The following is a 22372-nucleotide window of genomic DNA, read 5'->3' as shown; positions in this document are numbered from 1 at the left end:
GAAGACTCCCAATCATTGACTTTCACCACTACTTCACCCACCTTTCCCTCAAGAACAGAGCAGGAGGGGAAAGGGCTGTGTGGCTCCTTCAGACAAGCTGTTCTGCATACTTCTTCCTGCTGGACATGGTATTGCTCCAGGGGGCAGTAGATGCTCTTCAGGAAAATAGTCCCATAAGAGAAAAAAAAAAAAAAGCAGAGGAAGAAAAAAGCCCGTGCAAATTGGTTTGGGGAAAAAGTAACTTGGAGGTTAGGCAAAGTTACGCTTCCTTTACCAGGGGCCATATGAGATCCACTGGGTGCCAGTGAAGCCGTGTACTCTAAGTGAAGTGCAAGCTATTTCTAGAAGAACTTTGGTCAGAGAATACATCTCTCTCCCACGTCCATGGGAAACCTTATTAGTATGGTGGGAGACCCTAATTTCCCACACAGCACAGTTTATAGAATGGGATCTAGATGAAGCCTGTCATTGTTAGTGGAAATCAAGGCCCTGAGAGTCAGAGGCAGTTGACCTGGGCTCAGATCTGGTGACTAGAAGGTGGGGGTCAAAGCCAGGTCCAGGACCTCCTTGTTCTCTACTGAAGTGCCACCGCCCAGGACCATGTTCCTCCTTACTCTGATACATTGCTGGGCCTGCTGCACCACGGGGGCTGAGCAGGAGGGTGGACTCTATAGACTGCATCTTTATGAACCCAGCCTCCTTCCTGGGAAATGCTGGGGCCACCAAATCTAAGGACCCCAGGACTCTGATCTGGGGGCAGTAAGACCCAGATGGGTGGCAGGAACAGAGCCCTGTCCCTGTCTGCATGTCTTCCTGCCTCCTGTGCTCTGTCCCAATTACCCAGGTGCCCTGGGCACTATCACCAAGAAAGATAGTACTGCCAAGGGCAGGAAGTATTTTTAGCCAGTGACAAGAGTGACCACTTTTCTTATGGTCTGAGTCATGCCTTGAGCCCTATTTGGGGATTGTTTTCTTTGTAACTACCCCCTCAAGAAAGGCAGGGGGATAAAGGAGTTGGACCTGTCCCCCTACTCACCTGTTATTGTAGATCTTAAGTATCCACAGGACTGAAATAGGAGAATGATGTCTCACACACTTCCAGGAGCACTTGGAGGCTGAGAATTCCCTGCAGAAGCTAGCCTGAGTGCGATTCTATTTTTTACCAAAACAAACTCTTCTTTGCCCACCTTTTCTGAGAACCACAGTCTGGCAGTGATTCAGAGAGCAGCTGGCCCAGGGGTTCCCATATTTCAGTATTTTTTACACCACCTCTATGATTTAGTTACATCTGCACCGCCTGGACTCCAATTTCCTGAATGCCTTCCTTTGAATTAACTTATTTTAAAATTCAATAAATGTATTTTTAAAAGACACTTTATATCACTGTTGGAAATGGAAACTCAATATCACTTGCCAGAAATAGTAACTGTAAAAATACCTACAATGGAAACAAAACAGAGATAATTCTGTCTAGGTACTCCTGCCTGCTTTGAGTTCTAGGGGGGCAAGTAGCAATTATTCCACAGGTATTCCAGGATGCTAGGATCCAAGTGTGGCCACTTCACTGGCTTAATAAACACAGAGGCAAAATCTCTGGGCACAGTGGTGTATGTATGTAATTCCAGTCCCCCTGGGTTCAATCCCTGCTACTGAAAAAAAGAGAAAAAGAAGAAGAAGAAAAGAAAAGAGAGGTGGGGAGTGGGGAGCAAAATCATCCAAAAGGCATCATGTGAGCCAATGTTCTTTAAAGTCAAAGCCAGATGCTACGAGGGTGTTGGGGGCGGGGGTTAGGTGAATACCACCGAACATCAAGTCAATGTGGCCCAACTGCCCCACCTCTGGGGAAGCGGTACTGTAGCCTTCATTTACCCCAGAACAAGTGGATATGTGAGTATCGTGTCCAAGTAATGGGGGAGCCAGGCCTGACCCACAGGCATCCTGACTCCCAGACAAGAACTCTTGGAAGATGGGGTCTCTACTTCATGCAGGGATGGAGCATGAGCAGGTCCTCTTGCCTTCTCTTTCCAGACATGGAGCAGAAGGAAGGAAAACCCTCTGAGGATGGGACTCCCGTCTCTCCGACCACAGAGAACCCTGGGACGTCAGGAGGTGGCTCTGCGGAGGAGGAGACCAAAGGCACAGCTGGGCAGACTGTCAAAGAGGGGCCTCCAGAAGGGGCAGGAAAGCAGGAAGAAGCACCAGGCGAGGGTGGCATGCCAGTGGAAAGCCAGGGGGAAGCCAACGGCTTAGATGAGGTTAAGGTAGAATCCCAGAAGAAGGCCAGTGGGAAGGAGGAGGCCAAGGCTGAACCTGAAAAAGAGGATGGTGGACAGGAAGAGGCCACAATAACTTCTCGGGAGAAGACTGGCGGGGAAGAAGAGACCAAGTCTGAACCCAAGGAGGCGGAGGCAAAAGAGGAGGCCACGCAGGCCTCAGAGACGCAGAAGGCTGATGAGAAAGAGGCCAAGGCTGGTGAGAAAGAGGCCAAGGCTGGTGAGAAAGAGGCCAAGGCTGGTGAGAAAGAGGCCAAGGCTGGTGAGAAAGAGGCTGAGCCTGATTCTAGGGGGAAAGCTGATGTGAGGGACAAAGACAAGCCAGAACCCAAGGAGGCCGTTGGGGAGGAGGCTGCCAACAAGGAGACCAAGACTGAATCTCAGAAGAAGGCTGCCATGAAAGAGGAGGAGCAGAAAGAACCCCAGGAGGTGGATGGGAAACAGGAGGCTGACTCTGAAGCAAAGGAGTTGGTGGTGAGTGAGGCAGAAGAGAGGAAGACGCCCCCTCACCCACCAACAACGAGGTCTGGAGTCTTCTGCTCGCCAGGGAGCAAGTCCTCCCCGCTCTATTCCTTTGGGAAGGTCCAGTCTTCCGCCCAGATGTGAAGAGCCTGGGGGTGGTGGCGGGAAACAGGGATGCAGCGCTGTGACTCCCGGCTGCCTTCTAGATCATTCTGTGGTCCTCACAAAGCATGGGGCATGGGCTTGTGTGACTGTGAGCCCGACCAGATCCTGTTCCATACAGGAGCCAGGGGATGCCACCGAAGAGCAAGAGCGGAATGAGGAAAAAGAGTCAGAGGAAGGGGCAGCGGTGATACCCAGCTCCCCTGAGGAGTGGCCTGAGAGCCCCACGGAGGAAGGCCCCAGCCTCAGCCCAGGTGAGTGAGAGCCGGTGAACCCCCGGGATGCTGCACGGGCTGCCCTGGGGAGGCAGATGCCAAGAGCACATTGTGGAGAGCCCCAGCCTCCCTCCCCGTTCTCTCCTGCAGATGGCCTGGGCCCAGACTCTGCAGCTTCTGGAGAGACCAGTCCTTCAGCCAGGTAAGGTCAAGCTCTGGGGCTCAGCTCCAACTGCCCTACATCCTGCTCCCTTCAAGTTATCGTCACCTCTGTCTGGGCCTCCAGCACCTGATTTCAGGATGTTCCAGGATTCTTGGCATTCAGCCTCCTATCCCCGGGCAGAGCCCAGGAAACCAAAGAAGTGAGAGACAGAAGGAAGCATGAGGGACACACGGCCTCCCTCCCGCTCCACAGCTGGGGCCCCTCCTCGGCATCACTGACTCTTCCCAGGAGCTGCTGGCCTTACAGTGCAGAATCCTGTGGTATCAGCATCATCCATGAGAGCATGATCCGAAAACCTGAGTTTGGACAATGGCTCTGACACCAGCTGTGTGGCCTTGACCATGTCACCTAACCTCCTCTTATCTGTGAAGTGGGCATAACGATTGTATCCACCTCATAGGATTATTGTGAGGCTTAAATGACATGAACATAAAGTGTATGGTGCCCTGTACGCAGCAGGTCTCGGATAACCAGCCTTGTGCTTGCATTGCACAACCTCAGTCATTACGAGACTCTTTCTTGGCATCCCACAGAAATTCACCTCCTTGTCCTTCTTAGGGAAAGACACCAGTCACAGTGCTGTGTGGCAGGCATCTCCAGGTGCTTCCCATTCTCCTTATTCTGCAGGCCTTAGAATCGCCTTGTCAGTAGGTATTCTTATCCCCATTTTACAGATGGGGAAACTGAAGCTCAGAGAAGTGACGTGACAGTCTCAAGATCACACAGCAAATAAAAGCAAAGCCAAGATCCAAACTCAGGTCAGATCTCAGATGGGTCCTAGTCTGCCCATGTGGCCTCACTAGACCACATGCTCCCCAAAGTTAGGCTGAGCCTCTTTACTCCTTCTCGTCCCCTCCAAGTGCTGGGCACAGGGTAAGTGCTGACTACAGGCACCACAACTGCACTTGCCCATTTAGGTGGCAGTGATCCCTGCCCTGTGTCTTACATGGGTGGTCCCAACTCCTCTCATACTTCTGACCTCTGCATGTAGTGAGTCTTCACCCAGCGATGTGCCCCAGAGTCCCACGGAGTCCCCTCCTTCCGGGGAGAAGAAGAAGGAGAAGGCACCGGAGCGCAGGGTGTCAGTCCCAACGCGGCCCCGGGGACCCCGTGCACAGAATCGCAAAGCCATTGTGGACAAGTTTGGCGGGTAGGAAGCAGGCTGCAGGCGGGAGCTGGGCTTGCCCTGGGATCCATGGGAGGGGTGGGGGGCTGTAGGCCTGAGGGCCGGTGGGAACAGCCCAGGCCAGGGCAGGAGGACTGACATTGGGGTGCTGGGGCTCCTCCCAGTGGGGCCCTTTGGGGAAGCCTGTACACTTCTCCCCCTCACAGGGCAGCCTCGGGCCCCACCGCCCTGTTCCGGAACACTAAAGCAGCCGGGGCCGCCATTGGCGGGGTCAAGAACATGCTGTTGGAGTGGTGCCGGGCCATGACAAGAAACTACGAGGTGGGCACAGAACGGGGACCCATGGATGAGGCAGGGGACTCTTACCCAGGGAGGTGGTGCTGGGGAGGGCCTGAGTGGTGCTAACCCCAAAGAGAGGGAGGGAGAGAGGACAAAGTTGAGGCCCTCTGGCCCGGGGGTCACCAGGCCTTCTGCACCCTGGCCCCACAGCACGTGGATATCCAGAATTTCTCCTCCAGCTGGAGCAGTGGCATGGCCTTCTGTGCTCTCATCCACAAGTTCTTCCCTGATGCCTTTGACTACGCGGAGCTGGACCCCGCAAAGCGCCGACACAACTTCACCCTGGCCTTCTCCACCGCAGAGTAAGCTGGGCCGCGGGATGCAGGCCCGCTGGGAGCTCGGGCCGCCCAAGAGTGGGCTGGAGTCACAGGGGTGGACAGTGGTGGTCAGGTGGATGTCGGGCCACACGTTCATGAATCGACAGGTATCTATGGAGCCCGGGGCTCTGGGGCAACGTCAGTGGCTTCAACAGGCAAAACCCCTGCTGGCTCAGGGGGCCCATTCAAGATGGAGAGACAGATCATAAACACACACACAGGTGAAAATAATATCAAACGGTGACAGTGCCACCAAGAAAATTCAGGCAGGGTAAGGGACAGAGAAGAGAAAGGCCTGCTGTTTTAGACAGGAATGTTGCAGAGATTGGGGTCGGACTCCGGCTCCGTCATTTGTCGGCGCCGTGGTCTTGGGCATGTCTCTACCTCCCTGAGTCTTCATAGTCCAACTTCTTAAAATAGGCATGGTATTTCCTTTCCAGCATTCTTGTAAGGATCAAGTAAAATAATCAAGCTCCTGTAACAGTTCCTAACCCTGCGCAGTAGGCCCTTTGGCTGTGTCACCACAATCTCATGAATGATTCCACAGTTGCTATGATGATTATTTTTCACTTCACAGCCTGACAGGGAATCGTTGCTCCAAAGCCAGCCTTAGCCCCAGGGCCCCACCTCTACCCATGAGAAGCTCAGCCCAGGAGCTCCCTCCAGCCTTGGGGAGCAACACAGGAGATGCTTCTGAGTTACCAGGGGGGACACAGGGCTGTGCGGAGGGCAACTCTGAGGCCCAGGGAAGGACCTCATGTGTATTTCCAAAGCCCAGGGACAGGGATTAGATAATGAGAACGTGAGAGCACTTTGGCATGGGCAGCTGAGCCCCCTAATCTAATCCAGGCCTGGCCACCAACCTGCAGGGGGATCGCATGTCCCCATCAGCAACATGAAAGGATTACTATTGATCTGAGCTTCTCAACATTTTCTTCTTCACGGCTGATTTCTTCAAAGAAAACTTTAAGTGAATGTTCAACTACAAAACAGATGAAAGGGAGAACTTTTTAGGTTAGGAAGAGCTCCTCCTAACCTCCCCTCCCTTCCCAAGATGGCCCCCGAGGCACGTCTGTAGGGTCCTAGAACAGCAAGGATACCCTCTGGAAACCGCCAGGCTCTGGGTGAGGGGTGTAGACGGGTGGAAGGGCATTTACCTAACCCATCAAGGCCCTGGGTTCCAACTCTGGCACTGGAAGGGAAAAATAAACCCCACACCAGACTCCAGGTTCCAGAAGGTTCCTTCCAGTTCCACATTTTCTTGCCATGGGACAGGATGGGGGTGTTCACAGTAGGCTCTTAATAAATACACAGAGTCAGAATGAATGGAGCTCTTGTGGATGCTACAGCTGCACCCCAGCACTGTGGCTAGGATTTGTTTTCTGCCCTTTTGGGGGACTGGCCTAGCAGGAGTTCTGGACAGATAGACAAATGTATGGAAGGAGGAGGTTAATGTAGAACTAGAGACCTGCTCCCAGGCAAGGATGTGAAGACATGGAAGCTTTGGAATCAAATGCATGAGGCAGTGAGGAGCACCATGTCCCACCCTGGGCTCAGAAACACCTTTAACGATGACAGTTTCATGAGTCCAGTGAGCAGGCACCACGCGTTCCGCCAAGGGGTTTCCTTGGATGGTCTCATTTTGTCCTCCACAATCCTGCAGTGGATACAAGTAGAGAGCTTGCCTGATTTTTTTCTGTGAGGGAGGGCAGTGGCAGGGCTGGGCTGTAGGGAGCATCGTGAGCATCAGAAAGAAGGCCATTCAGCTCTGACCCGGCCAAATATCCCCAGCCTGGAGGGCACAGGCCACTGGCCTCCCGCAGCTGCCTGGTGTCTGGTGCCAAGCCAGGCAGGGTCACAGGAAGGCAGGAGGAATAATCAGAGGACACCTAGAGGCTGACAGGAGGCGTTGGGTAGTGAAAAGGGAAAGGAGGCAGAGAAGAGCGGAGACAGCCGCAGGAGAACAGAGCAGAGGCTCCTAGGTTTGAACCTCGACCCCTCCTTCCCACTGGATGACTGGGAAGCTCACTTAACATCTCTGGAAGCTTCCTATCATAGTGTTTGGTGCAAAGATCAACTGTGAAAAGTAAGGGCCCCCTGCCCAGTCACTACATATGACTGCTTTGTTCCGGAACTTTCCTGATTCCCATGGAATCCTGAGATGAGGGGAGGCAACGTCCAAGGCTGAACTGAGGCCAGTGCTACCACCCTGGAAACAAGGGTTTTGCCTCTCCTGGGGCTGAGGTCACTGCCTTGGTTGCAGGGAGCTTGCTTGTCTTGTTCTTCGAAATGCTCGGGTCTGCATCCCTCCCCCAGCTCCCTGGCCAGCCCAGCTTGGATTTCAGCCCAGCTGTCTCAGCCCCAAGAGAGGATTTCCGCTGGGGCCCTCCTCTCTCCTACTGCCAGTGTCCACGGTGGCTTTGGCAGCCTGGAATTGCTGAGACCCAGCTTCAGAGCAGGTGCTAAAGGCATCAGGCAGGTCTAGAGTTGAGTCCCAGCTGTCATTCACTTTGACCTGGAGCAAATCCCCCATATATTGAGGCTCAGTTCCTCTGCAGGCAGGTTGAGGACCAGTAAGTGAGACCATCCAAAGGCAGTTATTTGATAAAGCACTTGTCAGTGGGTAGTGAGGCCCCCAACAGCGATTAGCTCAGCTTATCAGCCTCAGCAAAGCTGAGTATCAAATAGCCTCACAGGGCACCTGGGAAGTTAGAAGGAAAGGACAGACTGCCAAGTTCCCGGCAGCCCCTCAAACACACCAAACATGGCTGTCTCAGGGCCTTTGTAAGTGCTGTTTCCTCCATCTTTAGTCCTGTCCCCAGATATGCATATATGATTTAAAAAATCATGAGCAACCTATGAAAAATCCCGGATCCCCCCTCTGACACAGGAGCGGATGCTCTTACTGTTCCTGCCTATTTTTCTCTTCGGCACCTCTCACCATTTGATGTGGCATCTACTTCACAGGTTTGATTACTCGGTGCCACGAGAGTGGGGAAGTTTGGGCTTTGTTCATTGCTGAATTCCTGGATCCTAGAAGAGTGCCTGGCACACAGTAGGCTCTTAATAAATACACAGAGTCAGAATGAATGGAGCTCTTGTGGATGCTACAGCTGCACCCCAGCACTGTGGCTAGGATTTGTTTTCTGCCCTTTTGGGGGACTGGCCTAGCAAGAGTTCTGGACAGATAGACAAATGTATGGAAGGAGGAGGTTAATGTAGAACTAGAGACCTGCTCCCAGGCAAGGATGTGAAGACATGGAAGCTTTGGAATCAAAGCCAGCTGAGTTTGAGGGGTTTTGTTTCTTTTTCTTTCTTTCTTTCTTTTTTTTTTTTTTTTTGTACCAGGGATTGAACTCAGGGGCGCTTTACCACTGAGCCACATCTCCAGCCCTTTTTATTTTTTAATATTGAGACAGGGTCTTGCTAAGTGGCTTAGGGCCTTGCTAAATTGCTGAGGCTGGCTTTGAACTTGGGATCCTCCTGAGTCACTAGAATTACAGGCATGTACCACCATGCCCCACTGGGTTTGAGTTTTAAATCAGTCGGGGCCTCAGTTATCTCATCCATACAGTGGGATGGCTGGCTAGACAATCTTCCAGCTCCAACATACATGGTTTGATAAGATTCATCCTCCCTGAGCTACCCCTGCCCGTGAACTTGGCTCCCATATCCTTCACCTGTGTTGCTCTGATGCTCATCCCACCCATCCCTCAGGAAACTGGCGGACTGTGCCCAGCTGCTGGAGGTAGATGACATGGTACGGCTGGCAGTGCCCGACTCCAAGTGTGTGTACACCTACATCCAGGAGCTGTACCGCAGCCTCGTGCAGAAAGGGCTGGTGAAGACCAAGAAGAAATGAGCTGACAGGCCTTGTGGGTGGAGGCAGCAGGGTGCCCAGATGACCAGCAGTAGCACCAGCTTCAACTGCATTAAAAATACTTTTGTAAAACCCCGTCTTGCCTTTCTGCTCTCCGGACTCTGCCCCATGAGTGTTCGATAAGTGGTGGCCAAAGTACATTCTGAGCCACTGGGGATACTTTTCCCAATTCTCTTCTGCTCTTTCCACGCTTTTCCCCAAATTTGGGAACTGCAGGACCGGAGCTAGAAGTTTGTTTAGAAATCATACCCAAACTGGGCTGCTGGGATCTGGGGTGACTCTATTGAGATAACGCACATTCTGTCCCTGGGATGTCAGTAGTTTTGTCGGAGTTTACTACAATGGCAACCAGAAAGTTCTTCCTGTGGGTTAAGTTAATCCCTCCAACTGTGGCTGAAGCTTCTGTTTGTTTTCCTTGTTCCATTGTTCATCACGATGAACCTGGAGCTGGTTATCATTTTGTTAACAATCCTGTCTGGCTTTATCAGCCATTGCAGCGTGTTTGCTCAAAAACAAACAAACAACCATCACAAAATCTCAGGCTGGCATGGCTGCAAGAGGTGTGGGCTCCAACCTGATTGGCAGAGTAGACCCCTGCAGTCCATTGATGTGCTCTGTGCTTGATACATCATCTGTAAAATGTGGGTATTATCCCTGTGCGCTGTTTGAAACCCCCCACCCCCGGCCAAGGATGGCCTATTGTCTCATGGCCAGCATCCCTTATATTTGGGAAATATACATGAGAAACAGGGTCACACCTTTATTATCATTAGAGTATTATTATTATTGCATTATAATCATACAAAACAGTGGGGTTCATTATATTTGTATGTGTATACAACAATTTGATCAATTTCATTGCCCAATACCTCCCCTTTCCCTCTCCTCCCTCCCATCCTCTACTGGTCTCCCTTCCACTTTCATGAAATCCCCTCACTCTTTCCCCTTGTGGTGTCTGTAGCTTCCACATACAAGAGAAAACACACCACAGGGTCCTACCAGTTGCTAGATGGCAGCTAAGTCCCAGCCCTCTCTCCTGATGAAAGCCCCGTCCCCTCACTGAGGAGTCTAGCCTAATGCCACAATTCACGAGTGGCCAGCATATGGGTCCTATGACTCCCCCTGGATCCTGGAGGGCACACAGCTCACAGCCTGAGGTCCCACTCCTGTCAGGACAGCAGTGGTCTTCAAAAGTGTAGTCAGATTGCTGATCTGGAGGATAAACTTTTTTCATTTTGTGGTTCATTAGTGGAAAACAAAAAGCTTAGTATCTAAATCTGTCCACACCTATCAGTAGTTTGGCTGATTTCAATCAGTGGAACATATGACGTCTTCCTCGGACCCTGCCTCCCACCGTGTCTCCCTCTGCCCCCACCCCTCAATGCCTGGGTCCTGGTGGGTTCTGGTTTACTACCAGCTGGTCTGGAAGATGACCTGTTCTCTAAGAGGGACAGCTGGAGAAACGGCCTATAATTCTGCACACCTAAACTCTGCTGGCTCTGGGGAAGATCAAGGGTGTGGGAAGGGCACACCTGTGGCCAGCTGAACCTGGGAATGAGTCCACACAGCATGCACATGCCTGCAGCCCCACTCCCACCCCATGTATAGAGTCATGTGCAGCAGCTAAGAAGGAAGACATGAGCAGGGCGTGAGCCTCCTAGGAGCTCTGGCCTAAGTCCACAAGGTACGTCCTTCCACCCGGCAAAGGATCCAAGAAAAGAGGGGTCAGACTGGGAATTAGGAGGGCCGGTCTACTCCGAATTCAAGGGTGAACTCTTCAGCCTTCTTCCTGAACAGCTCCGGGTCCTGTAACAGCAAGTCAGCGAGCTCCACCCGCAGGGGCTCCCTGGGATTGGGTTTATCCACCAGCATGTTGAGGGCCTCCAGGACTGTTGAGAGAGGCCAGATCAGAACAGCAGGTTAGGGGGGGAAATCCTGGAAGGAGGATCCCCTGAACCACTTATGGGGAGAACCCCAAGGAGATCCCATCTCTTAGGATGATTCTACAAACAAAACAAACGTCCCCATCATTCTTGGTGGATAACACCCAGTGCTCTGGCTCAGTGGGTCAGTGGTCCTCAGTAACAAGCTTCTCATGAGATATGGGGTTTCTGGGTTTCACCCTCCCTTCAACAAGAACCACTCTGGTTTTATCTGCTATACTGGGATTCCAAATTAACTTGGGTTTGGGGAAAAGAGTTCTAAGGCTAAAGATTGAAAACAACTGCTGCTCCATAGCTTTCCTCATTCACAGGAGCCTCTGGGAACCCCAGGGAAAGTGGCAGGCCGTCTCCCTAAACACATGCACAAACACACAGTTCCAGGTGAACCGTGCTTCACAGACGCCCTGAATCCCATCCAGAGACCACTCCCCATGCAGCTCCACCACTCCAGGGATCTTTGTTTCCCAGGGTTAAGTATTCCTGTTTACTCAGAAACAGGATGGAAACTGATGAAGGCCATCGGCTCTAGAACTAACCACGTGTGCTTATCTAAATCTAATTTAATTAAAATTAAGAATTAAATTTAAGCAGCTGGGGTTGTAGCTCAGTGGTAAAGTGCTTGCCTAGCATATGGGAGGCACTGGGTTCAATTCTTAGCCCTGCATATAAATAAAATAAAATAGAGACTCATCGACAACTAATAAAATATTTTTTAAACATTTTTTTTGTAGCTGTAGATTGACAGCATGACTTTATTTTTATGTGGTGCCGAGGATTGAACCCAGTGCCTCACACACGCAAGGCAAGCACTCTGCCACTGAGCTACAGCCCCAGCCCTAATAAAATATTTTAAAATTTTTTTTTAAAAAAGAATTAAAAAAATAAAAAGAATTAAAATTAAAAATCCAGTCTCATTTGCTGGATGTGGGCTAGTGACTACTGTATTGGACAGCAGAGCCACAGAACATTTCCAGAACTGCAGAAAGTTGTGTTGGACCACACTGTGAGCTAAGCTCTGCCCCTTGCCAACTTAGGCTCCTGCTTCACCTCTTGTTTGCCTCGGTGTCTCTGTCTATTCAATGGGTTCATGATGGCCCTCCTCAGAGATGGCTGCCACGATTAGATGAAGTTGGCAGATGATGCACTTAGCACAGTTCTAAATGGGCTCTGTTAAGTGATGGGCAGTATCATTGCCAGGACAATCCCTTCCATTGTCATTTAGGGCACTATGTCCCAGAAAAGCACAGAGGTTTGCCCAAAGTCCACGGATGGAGCAGCAGATCTTTTAATCCCAGGTCCTTCCCTCTACAGCGAATCTGCCCTCTTTCCCATGAACCATGGCCAAGTTCATCTGTCTCACCTGCCTAAGATGTAGGAACAGAAGCAGGAGCAGGTTAGCAGGTTCAGAATCTCAGGAGACTCCCTTCTATCCCACATCAGGTTCAACTGATACTCATATTTTTTATCTCCCCTTTTTTAGGCTTTTCTAACTTAAATCCAATAACCTCCACCCAGACCAGTCCCTCCTCCGGGCCAGACCCAACCCACCTTGGCAAACCTTGATGTAAGGATTCCAGTTCTCCTTGCTGAGGAGGGGCACGCAGACCTCCCCACTCTCACTCACATTGGGGTGGTAGATCTTGGTTGTGAATTTCACCGTGGGCGGCTTGAATGGATACTCCTTGGAGAAGTCAATGCGCAGATGGAAGGCCTTGAGGTTGTAGGGAGGTTGGTGCTGTGCAGAGAGAAAGGTTGAGCTCTGACGCAGAGCTGCTCCGGAAAGATCACTTTCCTCCGGGGCCCGGACTGGCCTTTCTGCCTCTGTCCCCATCCCAGGGTCCCAGACATCCTGTGCCCCCAGGAAGAATCAAGAGCACCTTCATTCATCTGGCAATGAGCCACAGATTAGTGGAAGGGTGGAATCACAAAAGGACACTAGTATCAGAAAATGTGACCCTGGCTTTCACTATCTGACCAAGAGTGAGCCATCTCTCATCTCTGGGTCTCAGTTTCCTCAGTTGAAAAACGGATCAAGTTTGACTAGATGAGCTACAAGGACCATCTCAGTTTTATGGTTTTTCTGGAAGACAGCCCAGGAGAAGGATAGACCATTCTCTTTCTAGTTGTTAGCAAGTAGAAGAGAAGGTTGTCATTGTGGGGTGAGTGGTGGAATGGAGAGAAGGAGGAAATGCTAAGAACTCAGAGGTTTGGGGATGGAAAATGGGAAAGGTACAGCAATGCCTCACAAAATTAAAAAGAGAGCCAGGTGCAGTGGTGCACACCTGTAATCTCAGCAGCTCGGGAGGCTGAGGCAGGAGGATCGAAAGTTCAAAACCAGCCTCAGCAAAAGCGAGGCACTGAGACACTCAATGAGACTCTGTCTGTAAATAAAATGCAAAATAGGGTTCGGGATGTGGCTTAGTGGTTGAGTGCCCCTAAGTTCAATCCCTGGTTACCCACTTCCCCCAAATCAAAAAGAGAATAAGTCCAGCAATTCTACTTCTGGGCATATCCTCCAAAGAATTGAAAGTAGGGACATGAACAGGTATTGCATACCAATGTGCATTGGTGTTCACAGAAGCATTATTCACAACAGCCAGAAGATGGAAGCAAACCAGGTATTATCAACAGATGAATAAACAAAATGTGGCATACGCACATGGTAGAACACTATTCAGCCTTACAAAGGAATGAAATTCTAGTGCTGGCTATAGTATTGATGAACCTTGAAGACATTGCACTAAGTGAAATAAGCTCCAGAAAAAGCAACAGATATTGCACTATGCCACTTATGTGAGGGACAGAGAATAGTCAAATTCGTAGAAAAATAAAGTATAAAATTGGTTAGCAGGTGCTGGGAGGAGGGGGAAATGAGGGAGCTGTTGTTGAATGGACACTGAACTTCAATATGAAGGATAAGGAGTTCTAGAGATGGGTGGTGGTGTTGATTGAGCACCAACACAAGCATATTTAATGCCACTGAACTGTATTCCTGCCCCAGGTACTGGGGATTGAACTCAGGGGTGCTTTACCACTGAACTACATACCCAGTCCTTTCTATTTTTACTTTTTAATTCTGTGACAGAGTCTCACTCAGTTGCCCAGGTCAGCATCAAACCTGCCATCCTCCTGCCTCAGCCTCCTGGGTTGCTGGGATTGCATTTGTGCACCACTGCACTCAGCTGAACAACATCTTTAAAAATGAAGCCAAGCGTGGTGCACATCTGTAATCCTAGCAACTCAGGAGGCTGAGGCAGGAGGATTGCAAGTTTGAGACCAGCCTGGGCAACACTGTCTAAAAAAAAAAAAAGTGGTTGAGACGGTAACGTTTGTTCATATATATTTTACCATCAGTTTTTTGAAAAGTACCAACTCAAGGACCAGAGTTCCCCAGGGGTTGGGAACTTCCAGAAACCAGTAGGAGGTCCTCCAGGTTTGAAGTGGCCTGAAGACTTTCTTGAGCACCTACTCTGTGCTCTCTGAGATAATGGTCGACATACGGAAGAGTGTAGGGGTTACATGGACTCTGGAGCTACCTACCCGGATGTGAATCTTGGTTCTGCCACTTATATGATCTTGGGTAAGGAATTAGCCTCTCTGTGCTTCCAAATGGGGACAACAATAGACTTCGCCATAAGGTTTAGGTGAGGATGAAATGATTGACTTTACGTCAAAAAACAAACAACAACAAAAAAAAACTTAGAACAAAGCTGAGGATGGTGGAGTACACAGGTAATCCCAGTGACTTAGAGGCTAAGGCAGGAGGATCACAAGTTTGAGGCCCGCCTCAGCAACTTGACAAGACCCTGTCTCAAAAGGGCTGGGGATGTAGATCAGTGGTAAAACACCCCTAGATTCAATCTCCAGTACTGAAAATAAATAAATAAATGACAACTGAGAGCAGGACCTTGAACTTGGCTAGCACTGTATATACGTCAGCTATTATGATCCATAGGAAAACTCACATCTACCAGCATCTCCATTTTCAAATCAGGAACGTCAAGTTCAGCACAAGTTCACAGTGGTGGGGCTGGGACAGAGACACAGCACTGTCGACTTTACATCTCCTCACAGGACCAGTGTTCTATACCCGTAGACGGAAGGAACCCCAGAACTTGGTGATCTCTGCACAAAGCCCCGAGTCCTTTGACCCTTCAAACTGAAAGCACAGGGCAAAGGAAGCCAGAATGACAGGAGTCCCTCTCAGCAGAGTCAAGGGTTTGTTTGGTTTGGTTTCTGTTTTTGATTTCAGTGTTGGGGATGGAACCAGAGCCTCGCAACAGGCTAGGCAAGCATTTTACCACTGAGCTGCACCAAGCCCAGAGCCAGGATCTTCGCAGAGCTGCTTCTTAATGGGGGGTAAACTGGAAACCCACAGTGGCCATGGGCGTATGGAGGTAAAATGAAGCAACAACTGGGTAGATAAAGAGAATGACGGGTTTTTATGGTGTTGATAATGAGAAAAGGCCTTGTGAGGTAGAGATAAGGCCCAGGGCAAGGCCTCAGGTCAGGGTGGGGGGGGGGCATCGAGCATCCTGTCTGCAGGGCCTTCTTGCTGGGCTTCCCAAGTCTTAACAGATGACAGAGGTTGCAGAGAGATAGAGCTGAGAGCTCTGGGACCTGTCCCACCTCTGCCACAAGCTGGTTGTGTGACGGAGCTTCTGTAAGGCTCAGCTTCCTCATCGATCAACTGAAGTTGGACAAGACCAAAGATTTCAAGTTGCATTATACTGAGTCCTACTGACTCCCAAGTTCTGGGTTAAATGAAACATCTTGCTATTTTAATATTCCAAAAGAGCTTTGAGCAACAAAAAGCTAGTAATAATAAAAATAATTTTTTTATTTTCAAGTAACCAAAGGTGTGTAGATGAACTTCTCAAAGATAATGTCTTCAGTACCAATAATTAGATGACAAAACTGAGATCTCATAGTCTGCTAGATTCTTGGGAATATTTCTTTCAAAGGGAGATGATTTTATCAAGATGCTACCAAATGATGAACAAAGAGAAAGGAGAACAGTAGAGATGGGTGATCTTCTGAAAATAAGATCCTCGAAAGAAAACAAAATACATTTTGGTTTTGGGGAGCAGGTTCTACTAACTCAGAAACTTAGAAGTTCAGTCCTACCCCTTGACAAAGCCTGCAAAGGTCCAAGAGACTCTCTCTCTCTCTCTCTCTCTCTCTCTCTCTCTCTCTCTCTCTCTCTCTCTAAACCAGGAATTGAATCCAGGGTGCTTAATCACTGAGCCACATCCCCAGGCCTTTTTATTTGAGACAGAGTCTCACTAAGTAGCTTAGGGCCTTGCTAAATTGCTGAGGCTGGCTTTGAACTCATGATCCTCCTGCCTCAGCCTCCCAAGCTGCTGGGATTACAGTCGTACACCACCACACCCAGCTTTTCTTTCTTTCTTTTCTTCCTTTTTTTTTTTTTTTTTTTGATGGTGCTGGAGGTTGAATCGAGGGCCCTGTGCATGTGCACACTAGGCGAGCACCCTACCCACTGAGCCACATCCCCAACCCCTTTTCTTTTCTTTTATAAAGACAGGGTCTTACTATGTTGCCAAGGCCAACCTCAAATTCCTGGACTCAAGCCATCCTCCTGCCTCAGTTTCCCAAGCACCTGGGAACTACAGAGGCATGTCACTGTACCCAGTTTTCTCCTTCTTTTTGACGCTGTTTGTCTGAAGCTTCTGGGGTGGCCTTAATGGCTACTGAGGAAGGGTCTCTAATAAGTCCAAAAGTCCGTTGACATATTCAGCAATCTCCCAGGAACTCAGAGCAATCAATCCAGGGAGAGACCCCCTCCACCAAGGATAACCTCAGGACAAGAGCCCCAAGGCAGGGGACATTCTCACCTCACCCAGACCCTCCCTGCCCAGGCCACTGGCCCATGGTACCCCCCGCATCCAAAGCCAGGACCCCCATGGACACTCACAGGCAGGAGGAGCGCATGCCACACCAGGACATTGGCATCATCACAGTACAGGTGCCTCAGGTAAGTCGGAAGCTCCTGTTGCAGATCCTCCAGCTCCTGGAAGAGGCAGTTGAGTGGTCAGTGGGTCTGGTACTTACTACCTCAGCCCCCGCCCCCGCCCCAAGGGCAAGCCATTCTGGGAGCAGAACCTGGCAAAGTTAAAGCCCCCACTTACTGAGCACATAGCATGTATGCCACATGGCGCTGTGTGCTTTAAAACATCTGATTTTGGCCTCACCACGACTCTATGGGTACTAGACATAGGAGTAGGTGATCACTTCTTCCAGGTATTGAGACTTGGGAACAAATGTCTTAGGAACCTTTATTTCCTGAAATCCAGGTACTTAATCCTGTCCTATTATGTGTGGATTCATAATAAGAAAGACAGAGAAGCAGGGAGGCTCCGCAAAGGGTGCACACTGTGAGCCAGGCTGTGCCGAATAAATAGGAGTCCGCCATGCAGAGAAGGGGACAGGCACCAAGGCGCAGGGCCTAGACCAGGCAAATGTGGATAGGTGTCCCATGGAAGGTTAATGGTGATTACAGGAAAAGGGTTCCACGGTCAAGTATATTTGGGAAAACTAAGCAAAACCGCTTCCTTCACTGCAGGACTTCTCAGAGCCTTTAGAATGCTATGGTGTGTTGTGACTCTCCAAGACGTGAGCCCCAGCATGCTCCACTTCTCAAAGGGCACTGCCCAGTCCTTTGGGGGATCCATCCCATGGGCCTACAGAGCCTTTCATTTGGGAAAAGAGGGGATAAAACAAATTCAAGGGCAGGTCATATTTCACTGGAAAGATGAATGGGTGGTTTTCCACTAGGGCTGATTTTACCTCCCAGGGGACATTTGGCAATACCTAGAAACATTTTCCATTGCAATTTAGTGGGTAAAGATTAGAGATATTGATAAACAACTCTAAGAATTACCTGGTGGTGCTAGGGGTATAGCTCGGTGGCTTGCCTAGCATGCGCACAGCCCTGAGTTCAACATCTAGCACTTAAAAAAAAAAAAGTAATTTACCAGGTCCCAAATGTCAATAGTCACAAGGTTGAGAAATCCTTGTGTAAACAAAGGATTTGGAGAGAAAGTGCCAAACCCAGCCCACAGTTGAGGAGGGGTCCTTCACCACTATGTGGCCATCTGAACTTTCTTTCCCCCTGCCCAACAGAGACACGTTCTCCCGCCTCTCGTATCTCTCACCTGTGTTCCATGTCTGCCCAACAAACTGCTCCACCCAGACTCCATGACCTCATTTATCTTTACCCCAGACAATGGGCACATCATTACTACTATAAATCCTGCTCCTAGTATTGTCTGACTCTTTGGCAAGAACAAAGCCCAAGGCTGAACAGTCAAGATTTGCAATGGGCATGTTCTGTATCTTTCTATAACTGGGAACACATGGACTTTCTCTCTTTTAGGTGAGTTCTGCCAAAACTTTCCCAAAGCCCGAGGATGTTGAAACTCAAGCTAGGACAGTTCTTTCCCAAGACAGGCTGGGAAATCACCTGACTTAGAGGAACCGAAAATGAAAGTAGAGAAGCCACTGAACAAGCCTGCTGATTTCCTCCAAATTTCCAACTGTAAACATGTATTTTTTTAAACCAAATATTAAAAAAACAAAAAATGTTACTTGCGAATAAAATGAAACTTGGCCATAGGTACAAAAGAAAGAGAGAGAGCTAAACTGCTAGTTGAGGACCCATGACAGGAGCCTGGGCTCCAAGCTCAGTTCCATCATTCCTTACTGAATGACCCTGGACAGCTGAGTTATTTTCTCTCAGCCTCAATTTCTTCATCTGTAAAATGGAGCATTAGCTAAATGCAGTGGCACACTACTGCAATCCCACTACTCAGAAGGCTGACATAGGAGGATCATAAGTTTGAGATCAGCATCAACAACTTAGTGAGATCCTGTTTCAAAACATAAAGGGCTGGGGGTGTAACTCAGTGGTAAACCACCCCTGGGTTCAATCCCCAGTACTGAAAAAAAAAAAGGGAGGTATTATTTATCTCACAGAGCTGCTAGGGGAATTAGATGAAATAACTTATGTAAATTGTCTGAGTTAATACCCCCCACCCCCACATCCCGAGTGCTTAAGACCACCAGTGACAAATACCAGCTCCAGTCTTCTCCCCACTTGGTGGGGAAGACCCTCTGCCCCATTTCACTGCCAGCCTTCAGATTTCACTTCTTCTGGGCTGAGCCTCCTCTGACAAGAAAATGCTGTCTGCCCCTCTAGTGCATAGAGCATAGAGCATAGTGCATAGAGCAGAGGGGCACTTCCAGGAGCTCCAAAGGTTGGTGGGGGAGATGCCCATGTCACCTCACCAGAATTGCTCTTCCTCCCCCTCTCCCTCCAATTCTGGCCACACCCCAATCCTGCAAACACCCTGGATTTTCCCACCTCCTGGGGAAAATTGCTCCCTCCTCATCCTTCCAGATCTTACTTCAAGTTGTGTCCCTGTTAGGAATGAAAGTCCAAAGGGATAGGATTTTTGTTCGTCGCTGCCCCGCTACCTCTTAGCACAGGGTCAGCATATCCTAGATTTTCGACATCTGCCTAAAGAATGCAACCAGGCCACCTACTCCAGGAAGCCTTCCAGGGCTGCCTCCGATTCGTTTCTTCCAGAGAACACCCATAGATCGCTCCTACACACACACACACACACACACACACACACACACACACACACACACACACATCCTAAGCAGCATTCCCTGCCTTTCGGAACTCTGGTAATGTGGGTATCAAAGTATGGGATGGGCCATGGGCTATTCCAAGGCAAGGAGTTGGTTCTGGTTATCGCTGTTCATAAACCACCCCACAATCGCTGCAGCTGAGCGCCTGGCACCGAGAGCCTTTTCTGCATCCAGATGCACTCAATTGTTACAAGTTTCCAGGAAAAGTGAAACTGAAACCAGTTTGGGGGAACTGGCTCCTCGTCACCCCCAGTACAGCTCAGGAAGCTAGTGACATTCCCACCCCACAGGCACCCTCCCCACCCCAACCCCAAACTCCAGCTCTGGACCCTCTGGCAGACCCTTTCTTCTAGCGCGAGGGTGGGGATGCCTGGGATTCGGCCACCCCCGTACCCAGCCCAAATAAATAAATAAATAAATAAATAAATAAATAAGCGCTGGAGGAGCGGCGGAGGGGACGGCGGGAGCGGGGAACCGAGGGCCGCGAGAAAGGCGTCATCCCAAACGCGATTACCTTCGCCACTCGCTTGCTGGCGGTCATCTTGGCACCGAATCTGGGGCGCCCGCGGGCTCCGGCGCGGACACCGTGCGCCCCGCCCCAAGGGCCACACCTCCCGGGCCCCGCCCACGGGCCGCTCCACTTGGTCCCGCTCCCGGCTGTGTAGACCTGCTCCCACCTGCTCCGCAGAGACGCGGAGGGAGAAGTAGAGAGGACGCTCTGGCCGCGGCCGGGTCCCCGCGCGACGGTCCCGGAGCTGGGGAGCGCGCGCTGTTCTGGAGACCGGGCAGGTCCGCCTCAGATGCGCGGGGCTGCGGGGGTCCCTGCGCTCCGCTGGGGGGCGCCGTGCCAGGTCCGCTATCGCGCGGGAGCCGTCCCAGCCTGCAGCCGCGCCGTGGGCTCTCCGGTCTCCATCAGCCCCCCAAATGCACACTCGCCCTAAGAAAATACCGAATGATTGCTGTGCAAACGTTTCTCCGCGACAGGTCGCTTGGTGGCCTCCACCACCGGACCACCACCCTAAGTCCCTCCTACATCAAGAGTCCCAGAGTCCCTTGGCCAGTCCCCTGCCCTTCGTGCGCCCAGTGCCCCATTCTAAAACTAGGCGAGGGGTGTGGCTTAGGCTATATTCCCTCCTAGGATCGCTCCTTTGGCGCTGGGGATCCGTTGTGCTGTCCAGCCTTTGGTGACGCAAGTGCAAAGTTTATTCCGGACACCGCAAGAAGGCGCTGTTAGGGGGTTGCTTTTGTCAACCACTCAGTCCCTTACTAGTCTTACTGAGTAGTAAGCGCCTGTTGTATGCTGATTTGGGAAACAGTTGGATAGCCGAAGCCCCAAGACACGAAACAGCATCTGGAGATCTTCGTTGCAATGGTGAACTAGCTAGGAGCCCCCCCTTCCTCACCCCCACCCCCGTCAACCCAGAAGTCGGCTAGTTCCTCACATAGTTTTTATCTAAGTGTCTTAGAACCATACGACTTCTCTGCTAAGGTGTAGGGTGTATTGGCACAACAATTCTCTTTAATTCAATTCAATAAACTTGAACTGAACACTTTCTATGTGCTAGTCATGTGAACAATTCCTTAGCCTAGGCCGATGAGGGAACCTAGGCATGTGAACACACCGTTGGTCAACAGTCTCAATTATCATGGGAACATGGGGTCCCTGTCCCTGGAGAAGCTCTCAGGCTGTTGGGACAGAGGGAGGGAATGCACCCTATTCACTTTTAATGATGCTGATAGGAGAATGACCTGGTTCTATGAGAGCCTGGAGAAGGCTCATGTGATCTCACCCCAGAATGAGGCAGAGGTTTCCTGGAAGAGAGAAAATTCCAAGAGTCGTGTGGAGCAGGATGAGTTAGCTAGAGTAAGAGCAGAGAGGGAAGGACTTGGAAGAAGAGGGAACAGCCCATGAGCAAAAGGGAGGTGCTGGTGTAGCTCAGGCTGAACGACTTCACAGTGTGGAGCTCAGGTCTCTATTTACACTCCTTGGCCCTCCTTCTCTTGCCTTACAGAAGTCCTGCATCCCCAAAGTGAATTTGTACTCATCCTGGGATGGATCCTCAATCCCCCCAGTCTGGAGGCCCAGATGCATGGCCTTCATGCGCTTTCACAGTGCAGATCTTTGTGTCAGACCAAGCCCTGAGGACACCTGGGTCGAAGTTCCACATCTGCTCCACATGCAGCGTGTTCTCAGCTGAGCCATGGAAACTCCTACCTGCCTCCTAGGACCATTGTAGACTTAGCTCACAGACACAGGGAAACTCTGAAAATGACAAATTGAAGCTAAAAATAAAAAAGTTTGAATTCCACTATTATTGGTGGAATAACTTTAGGCAAATTACTTAGCCTGCCTGTGCCTCTATTCCCAAATGGGTAAAATGGGGCTATTAACAGTGCATATGAGGAACAATGAGTTGGTATTTGTAAATAATTTAATTCAGGGCCTCGGGATGGAGGTCCATGGTGGAGCACTTATCCAGCACATGCAAGGCCCTGGGTTCCATCCTCAGCACTGCAAAACAAAAACTTAAAACTTAACTGAAAAAAAAAAAAAAGAGCTTAATGTAGAATGCTGGACCATAAATGACAGTCATAACCATAATAATATAATAAATAGTGCTAGGGCTGTGGCTCAGCGGTAGTGCACTTGCCTGTCATGTGTGTAGCACTGGGTTTGCTTCTCAGCACCACATATAAATAAATTAGATCTATCAACAAATAAAAAATATTTTAAAATAATAATAATATAATAA

The 22372-nt window shown here is 50.1% G+C and overlaps 2 protein-coding genes across 2 annotated transcripts; one reads left to right on the top strand and one right to left on the bottom strand.

The window, feature by feature from the left end:
* The first annotated feature begins 2030 nt into the window (after positions 1 to 2030).
* On the top strand, positions 2031 to 9069 carry Smtnl1 (smoothelin like 1). Its single transcript, XM_078045010.1, has 7 exons — positions 2031 to 2747; positions 3019 to 3151; positions 3263 to 3314; positions 4327 to 4485; positions 4668 to 4782; positions 4951 to 5102; positions 8835 to 9069. Exons 1-7 carry the CDS (start codon positions 2031 to 2033, stop codon positions 8977 to 8979), a joined length of 1473 nt encoding a protein of 490 aa, XP_077901136.1. The 3' UTR covers positions 8980 to 9069.
* Positions 9070 to 9744: 675 nt separating this feature from the next.
* Positions 9745 to 20722, bottom strand: Ube2l6 (ubiquitin conjugating enzyme E2 L6). Its single transcript, XM_005331587.5, has 4 exons — positions 20134 to 20722; positions 16876 to 16971; positions 12489 to 12675; positions 9745 to 10886 (listed from the first exon to the last, which is right to left on the bottom strand). Exons 1-4 carry the CDS (start codon positions 20158 to 20160, stop codon positions 10735 to 10737), a joined length of 462 nt encoding a protein of 153 aa, XP_005331644.2. The 5' UTR covers positions 20161 to 20722; the 3' UTR covers positions 9745 to 10734.
* Positions 20723 to 22372: the final 1650 nt, after the last annotated feature.

This window comes from Ictidomys tridecemlineatus, chromosome 4 (genome assembly GCF_052094955.1).
Source record: "Ictidomys tridecemlineatus isolate mIctTri1 chromosome 4, mIctTri1.hap1, whole genome shotgun sequence".
Classification (NCBI taxonomy): domain Eukaryota; kingdom Metazoa; phylum Chordata; class Mammalia; order Rodentia; family Sciuridae; genus Ictidomys; species Ictidomys tridecemlineatus.
This window is presented reverse-complemented; position numbering and strand designations above follow the sequence as displayed.

Coding starts and splice junctions, on each gene's coding strand:
- Smtnl1 (XM_078045010.1), top strand. CDS start 2,031: ATGGAGCAGAAGGAAGGAAAACCCTCTGAGGATGGGACTCCCGTCTCT. Junction 2,748..3,018: donor CTGAAGCAAAGGAGTTGGTG/GTGAGTGAGGCA, acceptor TGTTCCATACAG/GAGCCAGGGGATGCCACCGA. Junction 3,315..4,326: donor GAGACCAGTCCTTCAGCCAG/GTAAGGTCAAGC, acceptor CTCTGCATGTAG/TGAGTCTTCACCCAGCGATG.
- Ube2l6 (XM_005331587.5), bottom strand. CDS start 20,160: ATGACCGCCAGCAAGCGAGTGGCGAAG. Junction 16,972..20,133: donor CCAGCAAGCGAGTGGCGAAG/GTAATCGCGTTT, acceptor TGCCTCTTCCAG/GAGCTGGAGGATCTGCAACA. Junction 10,887..12,488: donor TTACATCAAGGTTTGCCAAG/GTGGGTTGGGTC, acceptor CTCTCTCAACAG/TCCTGGAGGCCCTCAACATG.